This window comes from Podarcis liolepis (assembly GCF_965112155.1).
Source record: "Podarcis liolepis genome assembly, chromosome: 6".
Classification (NCBI taxonomy): domain Eukaryota; kingdom Metazoa; phylum Chordata; class Lepidosauria; order Squamata; family Lacertidae; genus Podarcis; species Podarcis liolepis.
The window spans coordinates 44,076,002-44,099,159 of NC_139559.1; the positions used below are offsets into that span (position 1 = coordinate 44,076,002).

The following is a 23,158-nucleotide window of genomic DNA, read 5'->3' on the forward strand; positions in this document are numbered from 1 at the left end:
CTTGAAAACCAGCTGCTTAATATTATATTTTGCGAATGTGTTCCCTTGCCCCCTTTGTGGTATTTAATATCGAATTATTTGCCATGGTATTTTTAGGAAATAAGATGTCCACAAAAGCTAATTAGGAACATGTTAGCATGTGTGTAATTAATTAGCCAACATATTTCACATTTTGAAGAGCGTTTATGCTATTTATTCTTTCTTAACAAGATGGCCATCAATATGGAGGGAGGGTGGCCCGTGATAATTTGCAAGGACTTGGTGGTGAATAAATGCACCCCTCCCATAAGCACAAGAGAAAACTTTCCCACAGGAAAATAGGGTGATTGGAAGGGCCTGGTCAGCAGACCTGGGTCAGCCAAGGGTTCTACCATGTCTCAGCCCAGATGTTCTAGTGGGGATGGATTCTTCTTTGAAGATGCCAAATATGTGCCTGTTTTACTCAAGAGTAGACCTACTGAAATTAAGGGACCTAACTTAGTCATACTCATTAATTTCAGTTGATCTGCTCTGAGTAAAACTTCACTGAATACCACCCACAGGGGCTGCCCATTTAGTCCTAACTCAAAGCTCTTCCCAGACCCATTATATGTTAGATGATTGAAATATAAAATGTGAGGAACCTACAAAGGCAGAAGAAGCTCTCCACTTCCGAAGCTTATTCCCCAAAATGCAAAGGGTTGAGAACAGCCCAGCAATGTCAGGGACAGGGCTAAAATCGTCATCGTCCATAATCATTTTTAATTGTTAAACTGTCCTTCACCCCATAGGATCCCAGGGCGGTTTACATAAACGTCAGATAAAATACCACAGAGCAGAATTTGACCTCCTTATCCAAACATATTACAATAATAAGGAATGACAGCAGCAGACAAAATAATAACTGTTGGGCTCCACATGTTTATCTCCCAAAAGCCCAAAGGAAAAGATAGTTTTCAGTTGACGTCAAAAAGCTGACTAGGGGAGAGCTGTACCTCCACAGGGAGTTCCACAAACAAGGATGTCCTATCCAGTGTCACCACCGAAGCATGAGCCTGGCTGCTCCCCACCCCCACCTCTCCTAGCAGATCTCAAAGCATGGGGGTAAAGGTGCCATCATCCCACAGCGACTTAGTTACCTGTGTCACCAGTTCACGAGAGCACCATGTTAAGGGGGCTTATACAGAGAGCATTCTATCATGCAAAGCCTTCGCCGACAGTCTGGAGCACAACCCAGAGAGTTTTGAACACTTCCATAAAAAATGGAGCAGTCTGGCTACTAGACCTTTTTTCCTGGATGCAGTATAATCAAACCCAAAACGACATTGTTCTCCAAACAGTGTTCATCATTAAATGCTAAGGAATTAAGAGATGTGCAAAGGCTCCAAAAGTCAGAACCACTCATTCCAGCGTAACGCCCCTGCAATTCTTCATTCAGCTCTTTCCAGTCATTTTTTGGGGGAGGGATATATCTAGTGAGTCCCATTTCAGATGCTCTGATCTGGGAATTTACTCCCTGCCTGTCTCCGTCTTAAAGAATGCCTTCCCAAAAAGGTCCTCCATTTATAAATTTAGGCTATTTGAAACAAAACATTTTGTGCTTAGATATGACAACCCAAATACAAGATGTGTATGGGCTTATTAATTAATCACCACTGGCATGGTTTTCTTAAACACACTATGGCAGCTAATGCTTCATGCACTTAATATGTGGTGTGTGCGATTTGTACTGGGGTAAAATGACCCCAGGAAAGGTGTCTGCTTATCAGTGTGTGGTAGTTTCACCCCTAAAGCCAGTACACAACACTGAAGTATTCTCTGGCTCAAAGTGATTTTTTAACGTTTTATTTACAGTAACAAATAACAATGAAAAGACAAAATATAAACCCATCACTGAAAGGGATTTGAGGACTCCCACGGCAAGGATGTCTACATTTGGAGCGGCATCTGTTGTTCCCCTTTATGGTCCCAAAACAGGCTATCATTTTGGATGGCTCTCTTGGAAGGCTGTCATGTCAGTGTCCAGTATCAAATGGATTGCTGCCTTTGCATTAAGCCTAGTGTTTGCCTGCTGCAGGGAAAAGGCACAGAAATGAGGCTCCTGTTATCCCCTTCCACACCTACGAAGTACATCCTCCTCCTCAGGAAAAAGCTCCTTTAAAAGTATTGCATTCAAACACCAGATATGTCATCGAGATCCTTGAATGTGTATGGAGATGACTGGATGGGACTGTCTAATCTCAGCACCGATATGTCCACTGCAAAAAGTTGACGAAAGGATTTGGGTAGGGGAGTTAGGGGTGAGATACGAGTCCTCTTAAAAGTTCACAGAACAGGTCAGCTCCTGGCTGCTGACAGTTGTGGAGGGGCTGCTCACAAGTCACTTTCTCATGGGATTAGGGGCTGCTCTGAGGCTTTGGCTTCCTTCCTTTCTGCCACTGGAAGAATTCTGCTACAGGGCCAGGAATCAGCCCAGAGCAGCTGCATGAAAACATTCCATCTTGGCACACTAGGCTAGCTGCCATCCTCTTGGGCGCCGGAGATGTTCAGTGGCCAGCCAGGAGAGAGCAAGGCTGCCAGCTAGTTGACATCAGTACACTTAAGGCACTTTTGCCAAATGAAAAGCACCAGAACTAAGGGGAGAAATACCCAGGAGTCGAACAGCAGCAGGACCCGACGGCCAGTAGGTGGCACAGCTTACTGGCACGCTAGACCCAGGCAGCACATCATGCCCATCTCTGGGCTCCGTGTGACTGCTCCAGATCCCGGCCAAGCAACATAGCTGGATGTGCAGCTAATCTTTGTCTGCTCTTGGCTCAGGCAGCAGGAACACTCCTCTCCCCCAGCTGCCATTGGGAGGAATCTGGTGGGAGGGGAGAGATAAAGCAAGCACGCCCACCACTTGTCCTTCAAGAATCCTGCACATCTTGTTCCCAAGCAGTTCTGCAGCCCAGAATTTGGGTCCCCTCCGCAGGGCTCATCTGCTGTTTCAAACTTAGCTTCTTTGGATTCAGATTATTGGATGGCGGGGGAGAACAGTGGAGAGACCTCATTGACAAGGTTTCCCGCACATTCAGTTTCTATTCAGGGCATGAGATCTGGCTGCATGTCTCAGGAGGAGAAGCACAGGCCACAGCACTCCATGCAGATCTCAAGGCAGTCAGCTGACTCACAGCATGCATCGATAATGCCGCAGTCCATGTCACATGGCAGGTCGCAATCGGCGCATTCCCCAGAGCCGCAGCAGCAGCAGCAGATGCAAGAATCCTCGGAGCTGCAGGAGCCACAAGTGGCACAGTCCAGCATGATGTTGCAGAGGGTCAGGAACTCACAGAAGAGGCAGGAGAGGATGCAGTGGACACAGCAATCTGGAAGCAGAAAGAAAAGAGAATATCAAAAAGCAAGCAAAAGAGAGCCAAGTGTGGGAAGCTGAAACCAGGCATGGAAAGAAGTGATTGCACCAGAGCCAGAAGACAGGAAGAAACAGAAGATACCATTGTGCATAGCATTCTGCAAAGGCATTGCTCCAAAAATCTACCGATGCTAAGAAAAGCATAAATGTTGCATTTCAGTATATCAAGGCATCTGGGGCCAGTCTGGTGAAAGAAGATGCTGCAGACACTTGGATGAGAGTCAGTAATTATCTAGGGTGCTATGGCTAAGGAGAAATCACCTAGGAATCTCTTCAGTGGTCATGCGATTGAGAGCCTGGCCAGCTTGGGAAAGTTAACATCAACACTGTGTACAGTGACATGAATTAAGGCCCGAACCTTCCTTTTGAACATACGTAACTATAAATCCTCTCTCTTCCAGAGAAGATCCCATCATAAGCCAGGTGCCCCACAACTGGTTGAAAGGGAGAACAGATAGTGAGAGTTCATCTACTGGCTCGCTGGCATCAACAGTCCCTTGAGGTCTCTTGCCGAGAAACAGTGGCCGGCCTCTTGCAGCTGCAAAAATAATGACGTGGAACTGCAAGGTCTGATTTGGAGCATTCCCCCACCCCACACAGTCTCTCTTTTTTCTCCACCCACCCACCCACCCACCCAGGGTGCCAACCCCTAGTTTAGGAGCCTGATCTGGCCCTTGAAGTGGCCATGTTTACTTTGGGCCACACCCACTACTGGCATACAGCCTCCAGATGTTTGGCCAGTGGTGAGTGCCCATAGGCAGAAATGGTTATAGCAATTCGCACCAACAACTGCAGGGCAAAATTGCTCTGTCAGTAATTCAGCACGCCACACAATGCCACAGTGCAGATAATACTCTCCAGTTCTCAAGCAAGGGCCACTCAGCAGCTTCATAGTAAAGGGATCCAGGGGACAACTCCCCATGAAACATTTCCCACTCCTGCATTGTGCTTTAGTGCGCAGTGGAAAGTATAGGAGACTGTACCGCCACTAGCCCCCCAAAGGATGATATGTCCACCTCCCTTGTGAAGGCTGCATTTCTCTGCAATTGCCATACGACTTAGATGAAGAATCAGGATCAACAAGTCCCAAAAGGAAGAACCAACAGCTGCTATGGTAGCTAAAGTAACTAAATCCTGAAAGAGGGAAGGCATACAGGTTCAAAAGCTAATGCAAATGAACATGTGCATGTAATCAAATTGTTTCAGACACTGAAAAAGAGTTGTGAGAATAGCAACTCTTAAATCCATCTCCATAATTTTGCTTTCTTCTCTATCTGGCCAATTTCTTCAGGCCTGTTGAACTGCCCCTGATCTTGTCCCGGCTTCCACTTGCTGCCTGCATCCTTCCACTGAATCTGCCCTCTGTTGCATGGAAGCTGACCATTCTCCAGTCCTGCCACTGAGACTCTGTGGACCCTGGCTGGCTTGCTGGCTGGCTGGAGTCCAGTCATGTCTGTCTAATGAATCATTGGCTTTGTAATTGCATGAACTGGAACTCGGGATAGAATATCTTCTATGGATAAGACATGCATCTTAATGCAGGCATTGACCCACTCCATGTGTCTGGAAACAAAACAGGTAGCGTATATACTAAAAAGTAGTAATCAGGAGCATCAGTGTTTCCACCTTCACATTCTCTACCATCCAGTCACTGGTGTGGTGGTGCTTTCTACTCTCCTCCCGATGAACGAAGGACCGAATAAACTCTAGCACTAGCTGAAGAATATTAAGGTATGGGGAGAGGTACCTTCCTGTGCTTCAGTAGGTATCTGAGATGATGCTGATTTGGAGCTGCCTTTGCTCTTTTTACTGATCTGGCTGTTGATGGAATGATGAGATTGCAGCTTCCGATGAGGCTTCTGGGAGCCTGACAGTGAGCTGCGTTCAGAGCACAAGGCACCATTCCCAGCTTCGCCGTTAGAAGCACTGAGGTCTGACACATGCCCAGCACCATTCTGCAGCAGGGGAATCAAAGTCGAGGTTGGAGGAGTCCGGACAGTTACTCGGCTTTGGGGCTGACCTGTTAGGGAAGAAGAGAAAGATTATTGAACATAATGCCTATGCAGTTCTGACAGAAATATATCTAGGATTCCACACTGCCCTCAGAAGCACTGAGAAATTGTGGACTCCGTTATGTTGGGGGGGGGAATACTTGGCTTTGCAACAGTTTGTCCCTTCACATTTTGCTTTTAGTTCCCCTCAACCCACCTTTCTTTTCATAATCTTAAAAATAATTTGCAAAACGATAAACCTAAAGTATTTCAGAACGTTTACAATACAGTGGTACCTCAGGTTACATACATTTCAGGTTACATACGCTTCAGGTTACAGACTCCGCTAACTCAGAAATATTACCTCAGGTTAAGAACTTTGCTTCAGGATGAGAACAGAAATCGTACTCTGGCGGCGTGGCAGCAGCGGGAGGCCCCATTAGCTAAAGTGGTCTTCAGGTTAAGAACAGTTTCAGGTTAAGTACGGACCTCCGGAACGAATTAAGTGCTTAACCCAAGGTACCACTGTATCCCTCTTCCAAGCAAACACCACCACCTCCACAGCTCCCTGAACAAAATCCAAATTGAGTTTTGTGATTTCAGGCTGTAAGCTATTTCTTTTTCAGCTGAATAACCATTATGAAAGCTACACAATTAAAAGCTTTGTACCTACAGTTTGCAGAAAGTATTGTATTTGTCCAGAAGACTAGCTAGGCGGAGGGGTGGGGGCTGGTCCTAGAATAGACTTTGGTCCGAATTCAGTAATGGTCATACACAGCAGTGAGCTATCCTCCTGAAATCTAATCTACAGGGCCAGTGCTGTGCAGTTTTGGTACAAGTTTGAAAGAGAATGAGATTGCTGGAATCAGTTCTGCACCAGGAATACAGATCCTTTTGTGATGTTTGCTCACAGGTCCTCTACACTGTTGATTAGAAGTTTCCTTTTTATAGTTTTTGCCCATTTTATTGCTTTGAATTCTCACTTAGTTGGCTCTTAGAGGCTATAAGTACTGGATGTAGGAAAAAATCAAACAGCCAAATATAGTAAAGGCTAAACTGAGTTAAACAGTTTTAAATGTATGCAGTAAATTTGTCCAAAGGAATGTGCAACAATGATGTGGCAAGAAAGATGAATAACTAATAAAGTAATGGAGGATATCAACTGGTCATATTAGGAGAGTTCAATAAATAATAAACAATATATTGAAGACATTTCTGTATGGGAGATAGTTTAGCAATCCATGCATAGATTATCAGGTCTGATGATCATGCAAGCATCTTTCACTGCATGTAGAATCACTAAATGTGATGATGTAAGCATGGATGGGGACCTGTAGCTCAGAACCAGCCAGCCAAGCAAATAGGAGTTGATGTGGGTTGTAGTCCATCATCTGGAGGGCCACAGGTTCCCCACCCCTGATGTACATGCAGGTTGCATTCTATTTCCTACAGTGTAAAAACACACACTCCCTGGCCTGGTTTTTGAGATCCAAAGTATGCTGATCTCTGGAAGAAGGTACCTTCTGCAAGATATCTGCTTCTGCTGTGGAGTTTCTCTCATTCATGGGTTAAAAAAAATGTTACGGAATGAATTCTTTCTTGTTGGGGTTTTGTTTTTGTTTTTTGCCAGTCACCTTGGTTATTCTTTAGGACAGGAAAGTGGATTATAAATATTTTAATAATACCAAACCCCCAAGTGACTTCCATTCTAAAATGTCTGAGGCCTTTTGGGAATGCTGTTGACTTTGAACCTTTTGTTTTCTGTACTGACCATTCCCTGTGGTTAAAAGATGTCTTTGTGCGCCTTGGCATTGCTTTTTAATAAGTGTGTGTAGAAATGTGGGGGGGGGGAGGGAGATTATAGGAGCTCTTACCTGTGTATTACACAAATCCATACAAAATGTGAAATAAAGTAAACCAAATATTTTCCTCAGGGGATAGTAGTTTTAACTGATTATTCTTCCCCCCTCCCACACCGTTTTTACTTCAATGAGTTCTGAAAAACAAACAAAAATTATACTAGCTATCAAGTGGAAATGTGGTTAACATCACATACTGTACATTCTTAAACATTCACATATCCACAGTAACCAAGAGGCAAAATAAGCTGCGACTTCCGAAATACAGGCTATTATTGTACTGAATGGTAACACATGTGAAAATTGAATGTATGCAATGGCAAGTCAAGAGTTAGCTGTGTGTCTCTTCCCTAGAAAATAAATGTTTGGTCCCAATGGCTCATTCAAGTCTCCAAATGACAATGGGGATTTAAAGGGCTATTTATGTGGAATTGTACTTATTTTATTTAATCATTATACCACCCTTCAGCTGGACTATAAAGAAGGCTGATCGCCAAAGAATTGATGCTTTGAATTATGGTGCTGGACTGCAAGAAGAACAAACCTATTCATTCTTAAGGAAATCAGCCCTGGAAGGACAGATCGTGAAGCTGAGGCTCCAATACTTTGGCCACCTCATGAGAAGAGAAGACTCCCTGGAAAAGACCCTGATGTTGGGAAAGATGGAGGGCACAAGGAGAAGGGGACGACAGAGGACAAGATGGTTGGACAGTGTTCTCAAAGCTACCAGCATGAGTTTGACCAAACTGCGGGAGGCAGTGGAAGACAGGAGTGCCTGGCATGCTCTGGTCCATGGGGTCACGAAGAGTCAGACACGACTAAACGACTAAACAACAACAACCACCACCACCCTTCATGTGAAGATCACAGGGCGGTTCACAAAAATACATAAAAATGCAAAACGAGAACACAAAATATGTAATAAAACAGAAACAAACCAGTAACACCATCTCCCACAAACACAAGCACAGGATCACAGCAGAAAACAAAAGGGAAACCATGCTGGACAACAGAGACATTCTAGACTCCTAAAATCAATTTTTGCTCTTCCTTGGTGGCGGGGAGGAGAGCAGAACTTCTTTGGGATCTTCAGCCTACATTTGGAGCCTTGGGACATGGACCTTTTCCTTTTATGAAGCTGCAGTCTCCTCTCTGGGCAGAGCCAGCCAAACCTCTGCTATGAATGGCATGCATCTGCTGGCCTGGGATCCCCCACCCCCTCCGAGCCTCAACCACAAACTGTTCAAGAATGAAGAACAATTGTGATTACAGACCATTGTCCAGTTGTGTCAAAGTAGCTCCGTTGACTTTAGGAGAGGTTTCACAGTATGCATGGCGGCGGCAGTAAGACAGGGGGAGGCCTGTGTACAATACAGACCTCCCACTGCTCTGCCATGTATGCAGCACTGGAAGGTTTCAAGGCACATACACCAGCCCAGTGGGAAGCAGTACTTGCTCAGATCTAAGTGGCGGCGCTCTACTAATTTTTGGAGGCATCACTTAACAATGTTGTGGCATTCTTACTTGAAATGTAAATGTACAGAAAATCAGTTTAAAGAGAAATTGGGAAGTGACACAAAGATGTGAGTAACTTGCCCAAAGCCACCATTAAATAGGAAAAAATAAAATTATGAAATTCCCAAAATCCACCTCTCCCAATTCTCTCCAACCGTACACATTTTTTTAAAAAAAGGAGTGAAGGAATTCAGGTCTCCCCCTTAATTCTAGCATTACCAAAGCGACAGTCATGAATGTAAAGTGTGTAAACTACTAAGTGCAAGAGCTTGCAAATTGCAGTTTGGCAGTGGCCAAGTCATGGAAATAATCATTTGAATGGCTTTAGCCAAGAAATATATTTGGGGATATGCACGCACCATTGGAACCTGCAACCTCTTGCGTACGCTTCTGATTTTCAGTTTATAAACCAGCTATCCAGATCAGGATAGGGTTAAGGAAAATGACGTGATTGGCCCCCAAACAAATAACTCGCCACACATTCACCTCATCCCTCTCCCTCCAAGCTAGGGCTTGTTTTTTCCCTCTGCTAGACTTTACATTTCTCTCTCCTCTCTGATCTGTAAACACGGGGTGATTCAGCAGAAAGGCTTGAGAGCAGAAATTATCTTGAGCCAATCCAGGGAACAGACGCTGCATTCTCTTTGGGGTGTCAGCTGGACAGGACTCCTGAATTTCTGGGATGAAAAGGGCCAGGACTGAGTCATACTGAAAGCATCATGCACAACCTTCCAGCACAAGATGTTTCTTGTCTCCTGATAGTGGGGGAGCAGAGCAATGCACAGTAGGTGGCAAAAAGGCAATCTTGGTTTCTCTACCAGAGGGTGTTAAGTTGACACAGGATTCTATTTTGACACACATGGACTCAAGGAGAAAAGAGGTGGAATTGTAGGCACCAAGAAACACAGCTGCCATTTCCTGGATCTGAGCTTGGCTCTGCCAATAGAGTCATCTGCCAGATACAGTAGGATGCCAATATTAGTTTGATGGTGGTAAGAGGGCATCTCTGGATCAGAAGCCAACATTTTAGAATGGCAAAGCACCAGAATGGCCACCTAGTTATCTTCAATTATTATTTGTTCCACTGCTCAGGAAGCTTGTGAAGTCACTCACGTTAAGAGACAAATGACAGACATTATATAGGAAAGTTGACTAATTAAAGGCTTGTAGGGAAATATTACAAATATTACAGAGACCTGCGTAAAACAAAGTGTTTCTTCTTCCCATACATACCACACCTGTACATGAGGCTAAGCAAGAAAGGATTCTTCAGTGAACCAGAGCTATTGGTAGTTAATAAAGGTATCATAAAATGAGCATGGATATACTAGTTATCTTATCTTGTGGTTTTGCATAGAACTGGAATGGTAGGGCCAGGCTCGCAGGAAGGGTTATGTTTCTGCTGGAGAGTTCATGCTCAGGAGAGGGAAACTGCTGGCCAATGAGTGCAATCATGATTATGAATAATCACTCTCTATTTTTTATTTACTTATGAAATGACTATACCACTTTTCAGTCAATATTCCCAAAGGACATTGGATGGACAGGTGGCAGTTACTGTCACTGTTTATAGTTGCCAAGATCATTTTCAGTGCCAAGCATAGTCACTGACAACTGTACCTGGAGGGAGGGAGGGAGGGAGGGAGGATCATTATAGGATTAGGGATGGCAAAGAGACAAGAGCTCTTAATCAGGTGTGCTGAAGAGGGCAGGTTGGGAGGGAAGAGCACCCACCCACACACTTATCTCTGCCCCCATCCCCATCACATCATGCATGTTCCAGGGTGATGGCCTGCAAAGGGAAAGCTTCCTATACTTGTGGAAGCTCCCACATGAATCAGAACCTTGAAAAATCATGAATAGAGAAGACTCCCCAGAGCAGAAATTCAGCCCAAAGGAATGGAGAGCTGAAGGGACAGGTCATCACAACCATAATGTGAGGGACAGGGTCACTGAGCAAAGCCTGCTCTCCCTACCTGCTCTTGTGGTGTGCAGGAAAATGGCTGGATGGGGCTTAAGAAGAGGACTTGAACCTTGCTGTCCTCTGCCCAAATCCAATGTCCCACTCCCGACACCACACTTGTCTCATTCATATTGTGACATGGTGAGGCACTATCCTACCAGCAGAAGTTCCCTTTGCATACACATAGCCCTTGCCAGCACAAAGCCTTTTCGAATTCAACCGTCTGTTAAATAAAGGTTTTGACCTATCCATGACCTGGGTATGCAAGGATCAGCATTTTGAAAACACATTGTGCTGAGGTTTTCATTCTGACAGAATGCCAGTTGTAAGGTTTCTCCCCTACCTTTTGACCTCAGAAACCGCACATTAGCATGCTAATGGCAGCAGGACAATCAGTGACTGCACAAGTCTCTTGCTCAATGCTAATGGTTGCAGTATCCAAGCACACCTATAGCTCCTTATCTGCAACGTGACGGGAGCAAAAGCTTTATCGTTAGTTAAAACTTTTCTAAGAGGGAGAGGCTCCTTGCTATATGCACATCTGCCTCGTTTTCAGTTTCAGCTTAAGGCTAGGAATGAATTTCACCAGCTGAGTTCAAATAGAGCCCATGAGAATATGGGTTCACACACTGACATGACCTTAACTGCAGTGGCATGAGTGAACCATTATAATCATCATTATTTCGGGGATGAAATTATAGAGTGGTGAATCCCCTAATCAGATAATTACAGGTGGGAATTCCACTGATGATAAGAATTTCATTCCCAGCCATTTATTATAGTTTTTTCCCCCTGGCTTTTCAACACAGTCTCCTTTCTCAAACCAGGCCAACACCCAATTCACCATTAGCAACCTGGACCGTTTCAAAAGCTTTCTCTGTTCCAGGGGTGAATAAAGGGCAAGTAGCCTGAAGACCCATTTGATACAATCCACAGGGAGCTTCCCTTATGCAAGCTCACCAAAGTGAACAGGGGCTGCACACATATTCTATTCATAATCCTTTGGTCCTGTTTTCTGAAGGAAAAAAATATGGGGGGGAGGGATTAAGCCAAGCTTATTTATTTATTTAAAGCCAGGGTGACCGACATCTGATCTGACCCCCCTCCAAGCAGATTTTTCTGCTCTGCCAAAAAAGCAACAACACACCCAACCCCATTGATTTTGGCAATAATGATGACTCAATTTCTATATTTAAAATATCTCTAAGCAGTGTACAGAAAACTGAAGCAACAACAGACAAGTTAAACAAAAATATTATAGCATGCAATTACATATAAAAATGTTACATTGATGCAAGGTTACTAATATATATAATTCGGTATCAATTCATTTCCCCCCCACAGCCTCTGGGTTCTCACCCAGGGTCTGAACAAACTCTCAGCTGACCCACAAAAGTCTCACAATGAGAAGAGATCCTGGAAACAGCAGACATCACCCTAGTCTCACACTCCAGATTTGTTCTTTATGGTCAGGCTCAAGGTGGATGTTACTTCCTCAGGCTACCCACAGCTGGGTCCCATTCAGCTGCACTTTTCACACCCAGTTCCAGGTGCAGCAGGTTTGTTGAGTTTCCCATGGGGTCCAAAGGATGGGGAAATGCCCCCCTCCACTCGCAGCTCTTTCTTCACCCTCTGCACTTTTCTCCTCCTCCAGCTGCGGTGGCAGCAAAAAAATAATCAAATGGACACAGCACTGAGGTGGGCTGAGAGGTTCAAGCTAGGGCTGCAAAATTGCCCCTCATCATTTGAGAGATAGGGAAGAGGAAATAATTTGCACAGATCAGCAGAGGAGGGGGCCTGTGTGTGAAAAGGTGCTGACTGGCCACATCTACTTTTGGCCACATCCACGACTGGCACACAGCCCCAAGTATAGTAAAAATGGAGCCTTGCATCACTAGAAACATGTTTGTTCTTTCAATTTGGAGTAGACTCGGTTTTGTTTTTCAGGACCATCGCTTTTGAGATGTAGTTTAACAATAGAACAGACGGTCCCAGGTCAAATCTACAATGGCTTCTTCATGTAGGGCTGGGAGAAACTCCTGACTGAAAGCCACTACCAGTCAATGTACTGTATACAGTACTGAACTAGGCAGCCCAAATGTCTGACACACTGCAAAGCAGCTTCCTAGGTTCCTAAGGGAATGTTTGTACAGTAATGAAATAAATGCAACATCTTGGCTTCTCCCTAACCAATACCAACTAAAGAGTGATGATCCTACCTGCTATGTAAGCACAGCAAAAAGTTCCGACTCAAGTTCCAGAACTAACAGAAGTGTTGTAATCCGGTGGATGCATTAACGCCATGAGTATTCCTTTGATCTGGTCACTCTAGTCATACAGTGGTACCTCGGGTTACATACGCTTCAGGTTACAGACTCCGGCAACCCAGAAATAGTACCTCAGGTTAAGTACTTTGCTTCAGGATGAACAGCTGATCTGCAAAGCCTGGGTGTACAGGATGAGAAGCAATTGTGCTCCAGCGGCGCAGCAGCAGCAGAAGGCCCCATTAGCTAAAGTGGTGCTTCAGGTTAAGAACAGTTTTAGGTTAAGAATTAAGTACTTAACCCAAGGTACCACTGTACTTTTGTAAGGTAGCTAGGACTTGTTCTAGATCAGGGATGGGAAACTGGGTCTTTATCTCCCCCCCCCCCCACTCCAGGGACCAAGTCTGACAAACAGTTGATGTCGCAGTGACATCCAGTGATGCATATTTTTGTATAGCGCTGTGCATGGAAGCCCTGATGATCAGCTGATCACTGGAGCTTCAGAAGCACTGTACTTTTCAGGCATCAATGACCAGCTGATCAGCTGTGCTTGCAAAGTACTGTACACCCAGGCTTTGCAGATCAGTTGTTCCATGGGACCTGCAAACTCCCTTCAGCCCAGCCTCACCTTTACCTGCCCCAAACTTGATGACATTCGTGATAGCTTGGCCAAAATGGCATTACAGAGCAAACAGGGAGGCCTGGCAGGTCTAATTAGGTCTGCAAGTCACAAGTTCCCCATTATTGCTCTAGATAAACCTATTTTGTCTAGATGGTTTTATTCTCAGTAACCCCCACTCTGCTAGCTCGGAAGAATGCAAAATGGGATCCCAAATGGTGTTAAGTTGGAGTGGCTTAAATGGAAGCAGAAGACCAACACTGGCATTGCCAGTTAAAGATGAGAGGTCTACTTCGGATGACCTAGCTATGATGATACTGTGACAAATGATTCACAAACAATTCCACTTGAATATGGAGATGCACATTAGGTCAGATCATGGTGGAGCAAAAACCTTGCTCTCAGTAATGTTCTTTGTGGCGGAGGGGAAAAGCACAATTTATAGCATGCTTGCAAAATCAAAAGCTTCTCCTAAGGAGAAAGATCTCTCCTTCAAGGAATTTTCGTTCGAGGAAGACACCTCAGGGAGCGGTTTGAGGGCCAGTGGCGATGTGTGTGTGTGTAAAAACCTACAGCAGAGGCGCAACATCTGGGAGCATAGCTGCTGAAAGCTCCCTCTCTGCAGAGGGTGCAGCATGACTGCAGAGTGACTCATGAATGCAGAATGTCAACAGGCAAGCAGCCCAGCACCAGATGCTCGCAAGCAAGCAAGCAAGCAAGCATGTGGCTTCAGAATTGCACGGTTTCATTACGACAGTGTTTCTAGTACCCTTTCCCCAGTAACCTTTTGTTCTATATATATGCCTGCGCAACAAATGATTTGCAGAACTCACCCAAAGTATTTTCCTAAATGAGGAAAAGCCTTTGAGGGATGAAAGGGCATGTTAGTGCCCAGAAGGGATCAGTCTTTTTAGGGTAGGGCAATCTCCCTTTCCTTGTTTTCCTGTTGTCTACTTATGGAAGGTGCCATTGGGAGCAGAAAAGCGAGGCGATGGGTGCTAGCCTCTGCCACTATGGTCGTAATAGCACCCTCTCAAAGCTTCCAGGGGGGAAATGGGTTATCAGGCTACCATGACATGTGTTAACCTGTAATGTTCAGTCTGGCCCTCAAAGTAGCTTCTGGTGCTACTTTATATCGACACAGATCTGTGTCCCAAGACCCATGGCATCACCACTTTGAAATGATGCTTCTAGATTCTAGATCTGTTTCTTGGGCATTTAGTCTGAATGCCTACCTATACCTGATTTAGCTGGAGGGCTTCCCTACCTAAAAATAGCATCAATAGATGGCAGTAATAGAGATAGGTTAGGCCAAAATAGCTTTGTGCACCAGTATATCAAGTAACTTTCACACAAGTCAGTGTGTGCTTGCACTGACTGCTGAAGGGAGCTGTGCATTGTGGGCGAGCATCTGCACTTCCTGGCTCAACAGCCTCCATGCAAAGAAGTTATTCTCTTGATGGCGACAACCTCACATGTAATCACCTAGTTCTACAGGGTGGACTTCACATCCCTGAGAATGGTATAAATCAAAGTTTAATCTCTCAATAGAAGGAGATTGTGCATGTCCACCCCAAATTTCTGTGGATTACTCTGTACTGGCTGTTCTTCAGATTTCTAAACGACAGCTGTTGTATCCTGGTCGCACTTCAATTTTTTTCTATGCAGCCACAAGTGAGTGCAAGAAAGGGAGTGGGGGAATCAGAAAGTGGGCAATAATTAGTTTTTGTATTTCCAGTTAAGGAATCATGTATCTATTGGAATTAGAAACAGACATTTAAGAACATTTAGTTTATGGTTGCCATCAATTTTGATTTTAATTAATTCTTATGATGTTTTATAATGTTGCACTATTTTAGTGTTGTTAGCCGCCCTGAGCCCGGCTTCGGCTTGGGAGGGCGGGATATAAATAAAATTTATTATTATTATTATTATTAACAACATTGCATGAAGATCCAGAAATAAGTTCCTACCACTAGAGAAACAAAGGATTTATTATTTAAAATATTACCATCTTATAATCAGGAAAGATTTGGAAGCAGGAGAGTTTTATGGGCTACATACGTGCCTCAGTCATTGACTAATATTTGAAAGACATTTTCTTAGCAGGGAGCAAAGTCAAAGTTTAACAGTGTTTAACAGTGGAACGGTCTCCATTGGGAAGTTGTGGACTCTCCAATCTTGTTGGTTTTAAAGGAGAGGTTGGATGGCCAACTGTCATGGATGCTTTAGCTGAGATTCCTGCATCACAGGGGGTTGAACTAGATGACCATTGGGTCCCTTACAAAACTGGTGTATTCATCTCTAGACAACTTGAAGATCTCTGAAAATGGGAGGAAATATAATGTTACCTTTGCTTATTTCTTGCACATTTGCGGACTCACGCCCAGCTGTGCAACAGTTCTGGATGGAAATGGTGAAGGAAATCAACAGGATGATAAACTATAAACATACCTTTAACCTTTTTAAAAATTTCACTTCAAAATGAATTTGTATTAACAGTACAGTATCTTTACTAACAGCATAAAAAAGATTATTCCTAGATACTGCTAAAAACAGAAAAGGCCCATCATTTAAAGAGTAATTGACCAGGGTTTTGCAAACAGCTCCGTTTGCAAATAGGAGCGTTTGCAAATAGGGAGTAAAAAATGTCATCCGAATAGGTAGTAGACAGAGAACCAATATGTAAAGAGTTGGTGACCTTTTATTTACTGAAAGCAAAGCAATCTTGTTTATAATAGAATATGTAATTTATTTTTTACAGTTTCGTTACTTGCACCAGATTCTTCTTTATTTAAGATAATCTGATTTTGTCTTTCTAAAAAAGAATGCTACCCCAAATTCATTGCCCTATCAAAGGTAAGTGAACTTTGGGGGAAGGATTTTGGTAACTTTTAAAGGTGGGACTGACAAATGTTTCATGAAACAGGAGACCTTGCTATCAGTTAGAGACAGGGGTAATAGACATACGTGTTATAGCTTCTCTCGCTACTCCAGAGTCGTCCTCAGATTTCCTCTTGGAAGGCGCTGTTCCATTCACCAGGGACCTGCAAGATGCTGAGTGTTCTTGTGATGGGTTTTCTTCCTTCACATCTGTGGTCTGATTATGAGAATGAGGAGCTGAGGTTGGCACGTTTGGAGTAGTTGGTGCTACCGCTGAATTCGGCATGGAGGAAGGGCACGTGTTTGTATCTTGGCCTGAAAGACATGAGGTAGTTCCAGCATAAGTGTTGCTTTATGCTGATGACAGCAGGCTCACCTGATGCCTGACGTCCTGAAAAGGAGGTGTCCTCACAACAGCTCCCACCTGATTAGAGAGGATGGATAGCTCACTAAAGTTCATTCTCTCTCTCTCTCTCTCTCTCTCTCTCTCTCTCTCTCACACACACACACACACACACACACACACACTTCACTTATCCGTTCAGACCTACAAATCTCAGTTTACTAAGCAGAGATACCTACAAGGTACTGTTGTGCTAAAACCTGTCCTCCAAAGTTTTCTTCCCCTGCAAAAGAGGGTTATTTTTCTGACTAATTTGCAGGATGCTTTAGCATTGCAGCAGGCACAGGACTGAGCCTATTTTATTGTTGCAACATGGCCACAGAACAAAACACTAGAGCAATTTTTCAGTGCAGCACTTATGTGCGCCCTGTGGCACCCCTTTATTGCAATACATCCAATGTTACTTATGTTTATTAACCATGGTTTCCTCTCACCCCCAAGGTCTGAAGAGAGGTACAATGGGATGCCATGTCATTTCTTTTCAGACAGACCTGTAACTACCATACTTCTTTTCTAGTGGACATAACTGAGCCTGGAATCAAAAAGGAATCCCCATTCCTTCAAAACCATTCCACTTCCTTGCCTGTCCCACTTTGATTACTTATTATATCCAAAGTGGGAAACTGATTACCAGGTTAGGAACAAACTAGGATCTTCAAACTCTGGTTCAAGATCCTGACTTGCTCCACTCCTACTAACCAAGATTTCCCCATTCAGACATAGGAAGAGCTGGCTGGGATGAGGTCAACAGGCCTTCTAGCCCAGCATCCTATTTTTGCACTAGAGAAGCAGATGGCTTTGGGAAGCCCACAAACAGGACATGAGCACAAGGGCCTCTGCCCACCTGTGATTCCAAGAACCTAGTATCTTCAGGTCTAATGGAAAACTAGAATTAATTAACCCCAGAAGTGCTGGGCTGCAGCATGCAGAAAAGAAGAAAGGAGTGGTATGAGGTTGGAGCGTGCAGGTGCAAGGCTCGTGCATATATCTACTTAATAAGCCAATATATCTATGTTTAAGCCAGGCCACAGAGCTGTGATGCATTAAAAGTATAAGTAAAATGTATTCCATTACCATATTTTTAGTACCCTGGTGGGAAGGACAAAAGGGCGACTCAAATGCGTATTAAGCACTGTGCAACGAAGAGAATAGTTTAACTGTACAAATGCATTTGTAACAGGGACTGTGAAAGAAGAAATAAGGGGCGATACTTTTCCTGCATTGTTAAGTTGGGAAAGGGGAACTTGTGGCCCTCCAGATATTGTCATACTCCACCCACACCAGCATGGCCAACGGTCAGGGATAATGGGACTTGTGGTTCAGCAACATCTGAAAGGCCACAGGTTCCCCAGCTGTGAATTACGAAATGCGGGGAGTCTGACCTTATGAGAGCTTCGTAGGCCATATATGGTCTGTTGACCAATTGCCCTCTTAAGCTAATTTGCAATAAACCCTTCTGTCGGCCTGAAGTTGGCCTCAAACGGAAGAAAGAGCTCCGATGTCAGAATCTCCTTGCCATTAATGCCAAAGCACGGTCACTTACGCTAAACCAGTTGTGCTCAATACTGATCTCTCATTTATTCCATCAGGAAAGAGCCAGAAATGTGGATGAGAGACACTGGGGTGTTTACACCAGGATGCCACTGGCATTCAGAATTAAATTTATCTCATGCACAAACCCCAATTATCGATGCCACTTTCCTGTTGGCACACGGTGCCTTTTGGCGCAACAGATGCAGCTGTGGGCCCTCTGTGTTGGGGAAAGCTGCTCCTGCTGGATTTCTTGCCCAATACACACCTGTTGAAGGCACAGGAACCTTGCCAGAAAGAAGGTGGAAGCCCTGTGTCTGAGATCTTGACTAGTGGACAGATGGAAGGCCAAAAGGCAATACTTAAAAAGCAAGCAACATCTAGGAGTTGTTGATTTTGGCCAGGCCCATGAAATTTGCTTATTGCGCACTCAGGGGAAGCACATTCTGCTTCACTACTTGAGGCAAAGTGGGAACGAGCCACTGTCCCTGCTGCCCCCTTGCTACCTCCTCACAGCCAGCACCATGCCTCTCTTACCTGTGTAGTGCAACAGTGTCCACAATGTGCCAGCAGCGGCACTTACTTCTGGTGAGATCTTGCAATATCTTGCTAAAGTCTTGTGAGATCTCATGTGCTCTGTGTATGCTGCAGGTCACCTCTAATGGTATTTATCTTGTTTGTATGCATGAGAACATGGGTTTTCCCCATAGATACTAACTGCAGCTTCAGCATTCCTATACACAGCGGCTTGTTGGTTTTTTTGCCAAACTTAACCTGCTTCACAGGGCATAGAGTATGCTCAGGCCCCTAGCTGGCCACGCATCACCTCTTGGGAGGGGGAGTAGGCCTCCTAGGACCTTCCTCTTTCCCCCTCCCTGCTGTTTTGCTGCTCTGCATACCCCCTATCCTCCTTCCATGAGAGAAAGTATGGGGCTGGGACAACAGAAGGATATAGGTGAATAAATCACAGCCCATAGAATAGGTAAATAGGCCACAGATTGTGGGTGAAGTGGAGGGTCCAATTAGGACTTTGTCAGTTTTGGTTCCTCTCCATTTCTTGTTTTTCAGGTCTTAAGCTCCATTTTCCACATCAGTTTCCGAGTTTCCTCATCTATCTATCTATCTATCTATCTATCTATCTATCTATCTATTCCTCATGAAAATTCATCAGCAATTTAGTGCATTTTTCTCTGAATATGCATTTCTGTACGTAATTTTGCCCAATATACACTTTTTTGCAAAGCAATTTCCTCTAACATACAATGCATATGTGTTATTTTCACTAATAGATATGCATCTTTATGCACACTTTAGTAGATGCATTTTTGTATGCTTTAATTGAGCTGAGAGATTGCTTAGCAAAATTCTTCGAAGTGTGAGCTTTGAAGGATGGCTATGTTTCAGTAGTGCTGAATTAGCTAGGTTTGCCTTTAATTGAGAACTGAACCAAATTTCTCCCCCCACCCCTAGATCCAATCCACACACAGTGCGATGAGCCCAATAAAACCATGTTGGCGCTCCTGTGTGTAGCCAGTTGTATAGTACAGTAGCAAAGTATGCAAAAGGAAACCTGCCATATCTCAGCAAACCACTTGCTACAATGGAGGAATTTTATCAGGTGAAAAGGGGCCTGTTGTAAGGAAATGGAATAATCACACACAAATGACCAGAGCATAGATTCACTGAAATCACACCGGGACTCAGGGTGCTGGTGGTGGGGATTGGACCTGCAAATCCTTCCTCTCCCTCTTTTTAGCATCCCTCCCCCCTTCCCGGTTCAACCACAGACCTGTTCACTCCCCCCGCCCTCAGAGCCCCTTTCTGCTCCCTCCTGGCACTCAGAATAGCAACAATTTACACACAAGACAAGCAGCTGGAGTGCAACAGCTTTGGAGGGGTGGAACCACACTTTATATAAAGTAAATTACACCTTAGGCGCAGCGAGAGAGGCCAAACACCCATAATTACACTGACGGTAACAACAAGACCTACTCTCAGCCAGGCAGGGGGCTGAGGGCAGGAAGCAAGAGGCCCTTGGACCCGTTATTATACTCAATATAACAAGAGGTCCTACATGCAGGCAGACAGGGAGGAAAGGAGGCAGACTGCACATGCACATAATTATAGTGACTGCATCACGGAGCCCTGCGTGAAAGAGAAAGGGCTGGATCCTCAGGCCATTACAGTTAACAGGCTACTTTCTATAGGCATCGGAAGGCTTCACATCAACCAAAAGGCTTGCCAGAGTTGGGGTTAGTGTCACAGCAGCAAGATGTGCTAAACACACAAGCTTGGATCCTAAGTTTAAGGAAGTGTGTAGCTTAGCTGATGAAGACTATGGCACTCAAAACATGGTCTCCACAGAACACGTGCTCATAAGTTGTTTAAGCATATGGGAACTTTAATTGATTGAAAAGGATGAGGCATCTCGCTCGTGTTCAGAGGCCTTTTTTCAAATTATTGCTTCGTGTTTTCTATTCCAGAAGCACATATTGGCATAAATGCAACCTTTCATGTTGCTGCTTTCTGTGGTATGTACCTAGAGTAAAACAGTCACTTGAACAGTCATCAACACAGCAAGTTCTGCAGCTGGTTTCTTATGTGATTATTAGGGATGAGTCATAGCTCACTTGCAGATGTTGCAGTCGTAATGACAGGTTATTAATTGCATCATTTTCACACTGGATCAGTGTAGATGACATCACCAAACCACTGTGTTTGGCCACACACACACTTGTTCCCTCCTGTCCTCAAACACTTCTGATTCCCCACTATGGTTCTTGTTTCACACAAACTACAGGTTGCCTGGACCTGGAAAATGAGGGTTAACTGCTGGGAACCTTTAGAGAGTAGGGCTACTTCTGCTCTTTTTTGGCACTGAGGAGCAGGGGGAGCAAATTATTTTATTTTATTTTATTTTATTTTATTTTAGGCAGGAAGGATACGCTGGAGTTTTGGTGACTGAGGTGTTTCGGAAATGTTATTGCGATCATCTGAACTGGAAACCACCAACTTCACAACTCTGATTTGGAGGCAACTTGTAATTAGTAGTAACCACGGCTTGCCTGATGATAACCAAAAGGTTGCCATTGTGAATATATTCACCGAATGAACCTTCATACAATGAGAGTTAGAACTTACTAAGTAAGTCATTAAAAAGTGAGGGGGAGTCGCTTTAATGTGGTAAATTCCCCCTCTCATCACAAGAAAGAACATGGGTAGGCAAACTAAGGCCCTGGGGGGCCGGATCTGGCCCAATCGCCCTCTAAATCCAGCCCATGAATGGTCTGGGAATCAGCGTGGTTTTACATGAGTAGAATGTGTCCTTTTATTTAAAATGCATCTCTGGTTATTTGTGGGCCTAGGAATTCATTCATCCCCCCCCCCCCAAAAAAATATAGTCTGGCCCCCCACAAGGTCTGAGGGACAGTGGACTGGCCCCCTGCTGAAAAAGTTTGCTGACCCCTGAAAAAGAAGATTCAAGCAACATATTCACCACACAAAATTTGATGCAGTTAAGATCACTGCTTGAATGTCTTTCAAAAACCCCAAAGTAACAACTCTTAATCTCCAGAAAAAAAGCCTAAAGAAAAAGAGAAATGTCAAGGAGCCTAAAACCCTTGCAGCTAAGGAAAAGACCATGCAGGCTCATACTTTCCATGGAATATATAAGCATTAAAAGTGCATTGCACTTTTCCTGACCTGGTTCAGCTGTGCTCATTGAGCCCCACTCCAGGGAACTTTACGTGGATGGTTTCTCCACAGTCTGCCTGTCAGATTAGCCCATATGAGAAGAAGGGGCTCTCTGAAAGCGCTCTCAGAGACACACACAGCCTTGTGTCCAAAAACAGGAAGACAAATATTGGTTTGGCGTACCAGTTTTTTTCCTCCTTGGTATTGGAATTATTTTAAGACAAGCTCTCTTTCTGGAGACGCTTTTATCAGCAAAGCTACGATTTCAAACAAATGTAGAAAGGTCCAAAACATTATCCAAAACAGTTTTATTATTCCAAGAGTACATTATATATATATATATATATATATATATATATATATATATATATATATATATATGTAAAAACAAAATTATTTTTGAATGCTCATTAGTAATTCTGACACCAAGACCTGCAAATTACTTCCTGCTAGAAGGGAATGCAGAGGTGCAGCAGGATAGAAAAGAGTCACAGACCATGACTCTTGACTGGAAGAATTTGGTTGCATCACTGAAACGTTTTTTTTTAATGAAGAATCTTGCTGGAATACCTGTCATAAAGCTGCAAAGGATTTGAAGAGATGTCATTGGGATTTTTCGAACATGCAAAATGAGCTACGCTTTTCCTTAGGTACACCCCCCCCCCAAAGAAATACCACAAACCATGCAATTTACTCAAAAGTAACCCCCATTGCCTCAACACAAAGCATGACAACTGCTGTATTTTAATGTGATGGGCCCAAATATTTCACCTTGGCAAGCTTCTATGCCTGTGGCATTATAAGCTAGTGATAGGTCAACTTTTCTCCGTTCAGTTTGGACTCTAATCAGCAATTGTAAATATCATTGCAGAAGGCTCTGGGAAAATCCAATTTTATTTTGAATGTTCTGAACTGATGTATATGTTTTTTGCGCATGCATGTTACTATTCTGGAACACAAGCGCATCCTTGGAGTGCTCCTTGGTAACTAAAGAGTAGAAGAGTGGGGAGGCAACTCCAGCAGCAGTGGTGATGGTGCTATCACCCA

The 23,158-nt window shown here is 44.0% G+C and overlaps 1 protein-coding gene across 1 annotated transcript in view; it reads right to left on the reverse strand.

The window, feature by feature from the left end:
• Positions 1-1,808: 1,808 nt before the first annotated feature.
• Positions 1,809-23,158, reverse strand: part of MDFI (MyoD family inhibitor) — a 49,530-nt gene continuing 28,180 nt past the window's right edge. The window contains exons 3-5 of the mRNA XM_083509303.1: positions 16,573-16,800; positions 5,139-5,411; positions 1,809-3,347 (exon numbers count right to left, since the gene is read on the reverse strand). Coding sequence (XP_083365429.1) covers positions 3,091-3,347; positions 5,139-5,411; positions 16,573-16,800 — 758 coding nt within the window. The 3' untranslated portion in view covers positions 1,809-3,090. The remainder of the gene's footprint in view (positions 3,348-5,138; positions 5,412-16,572; positions 16,801-23,158) is intronic.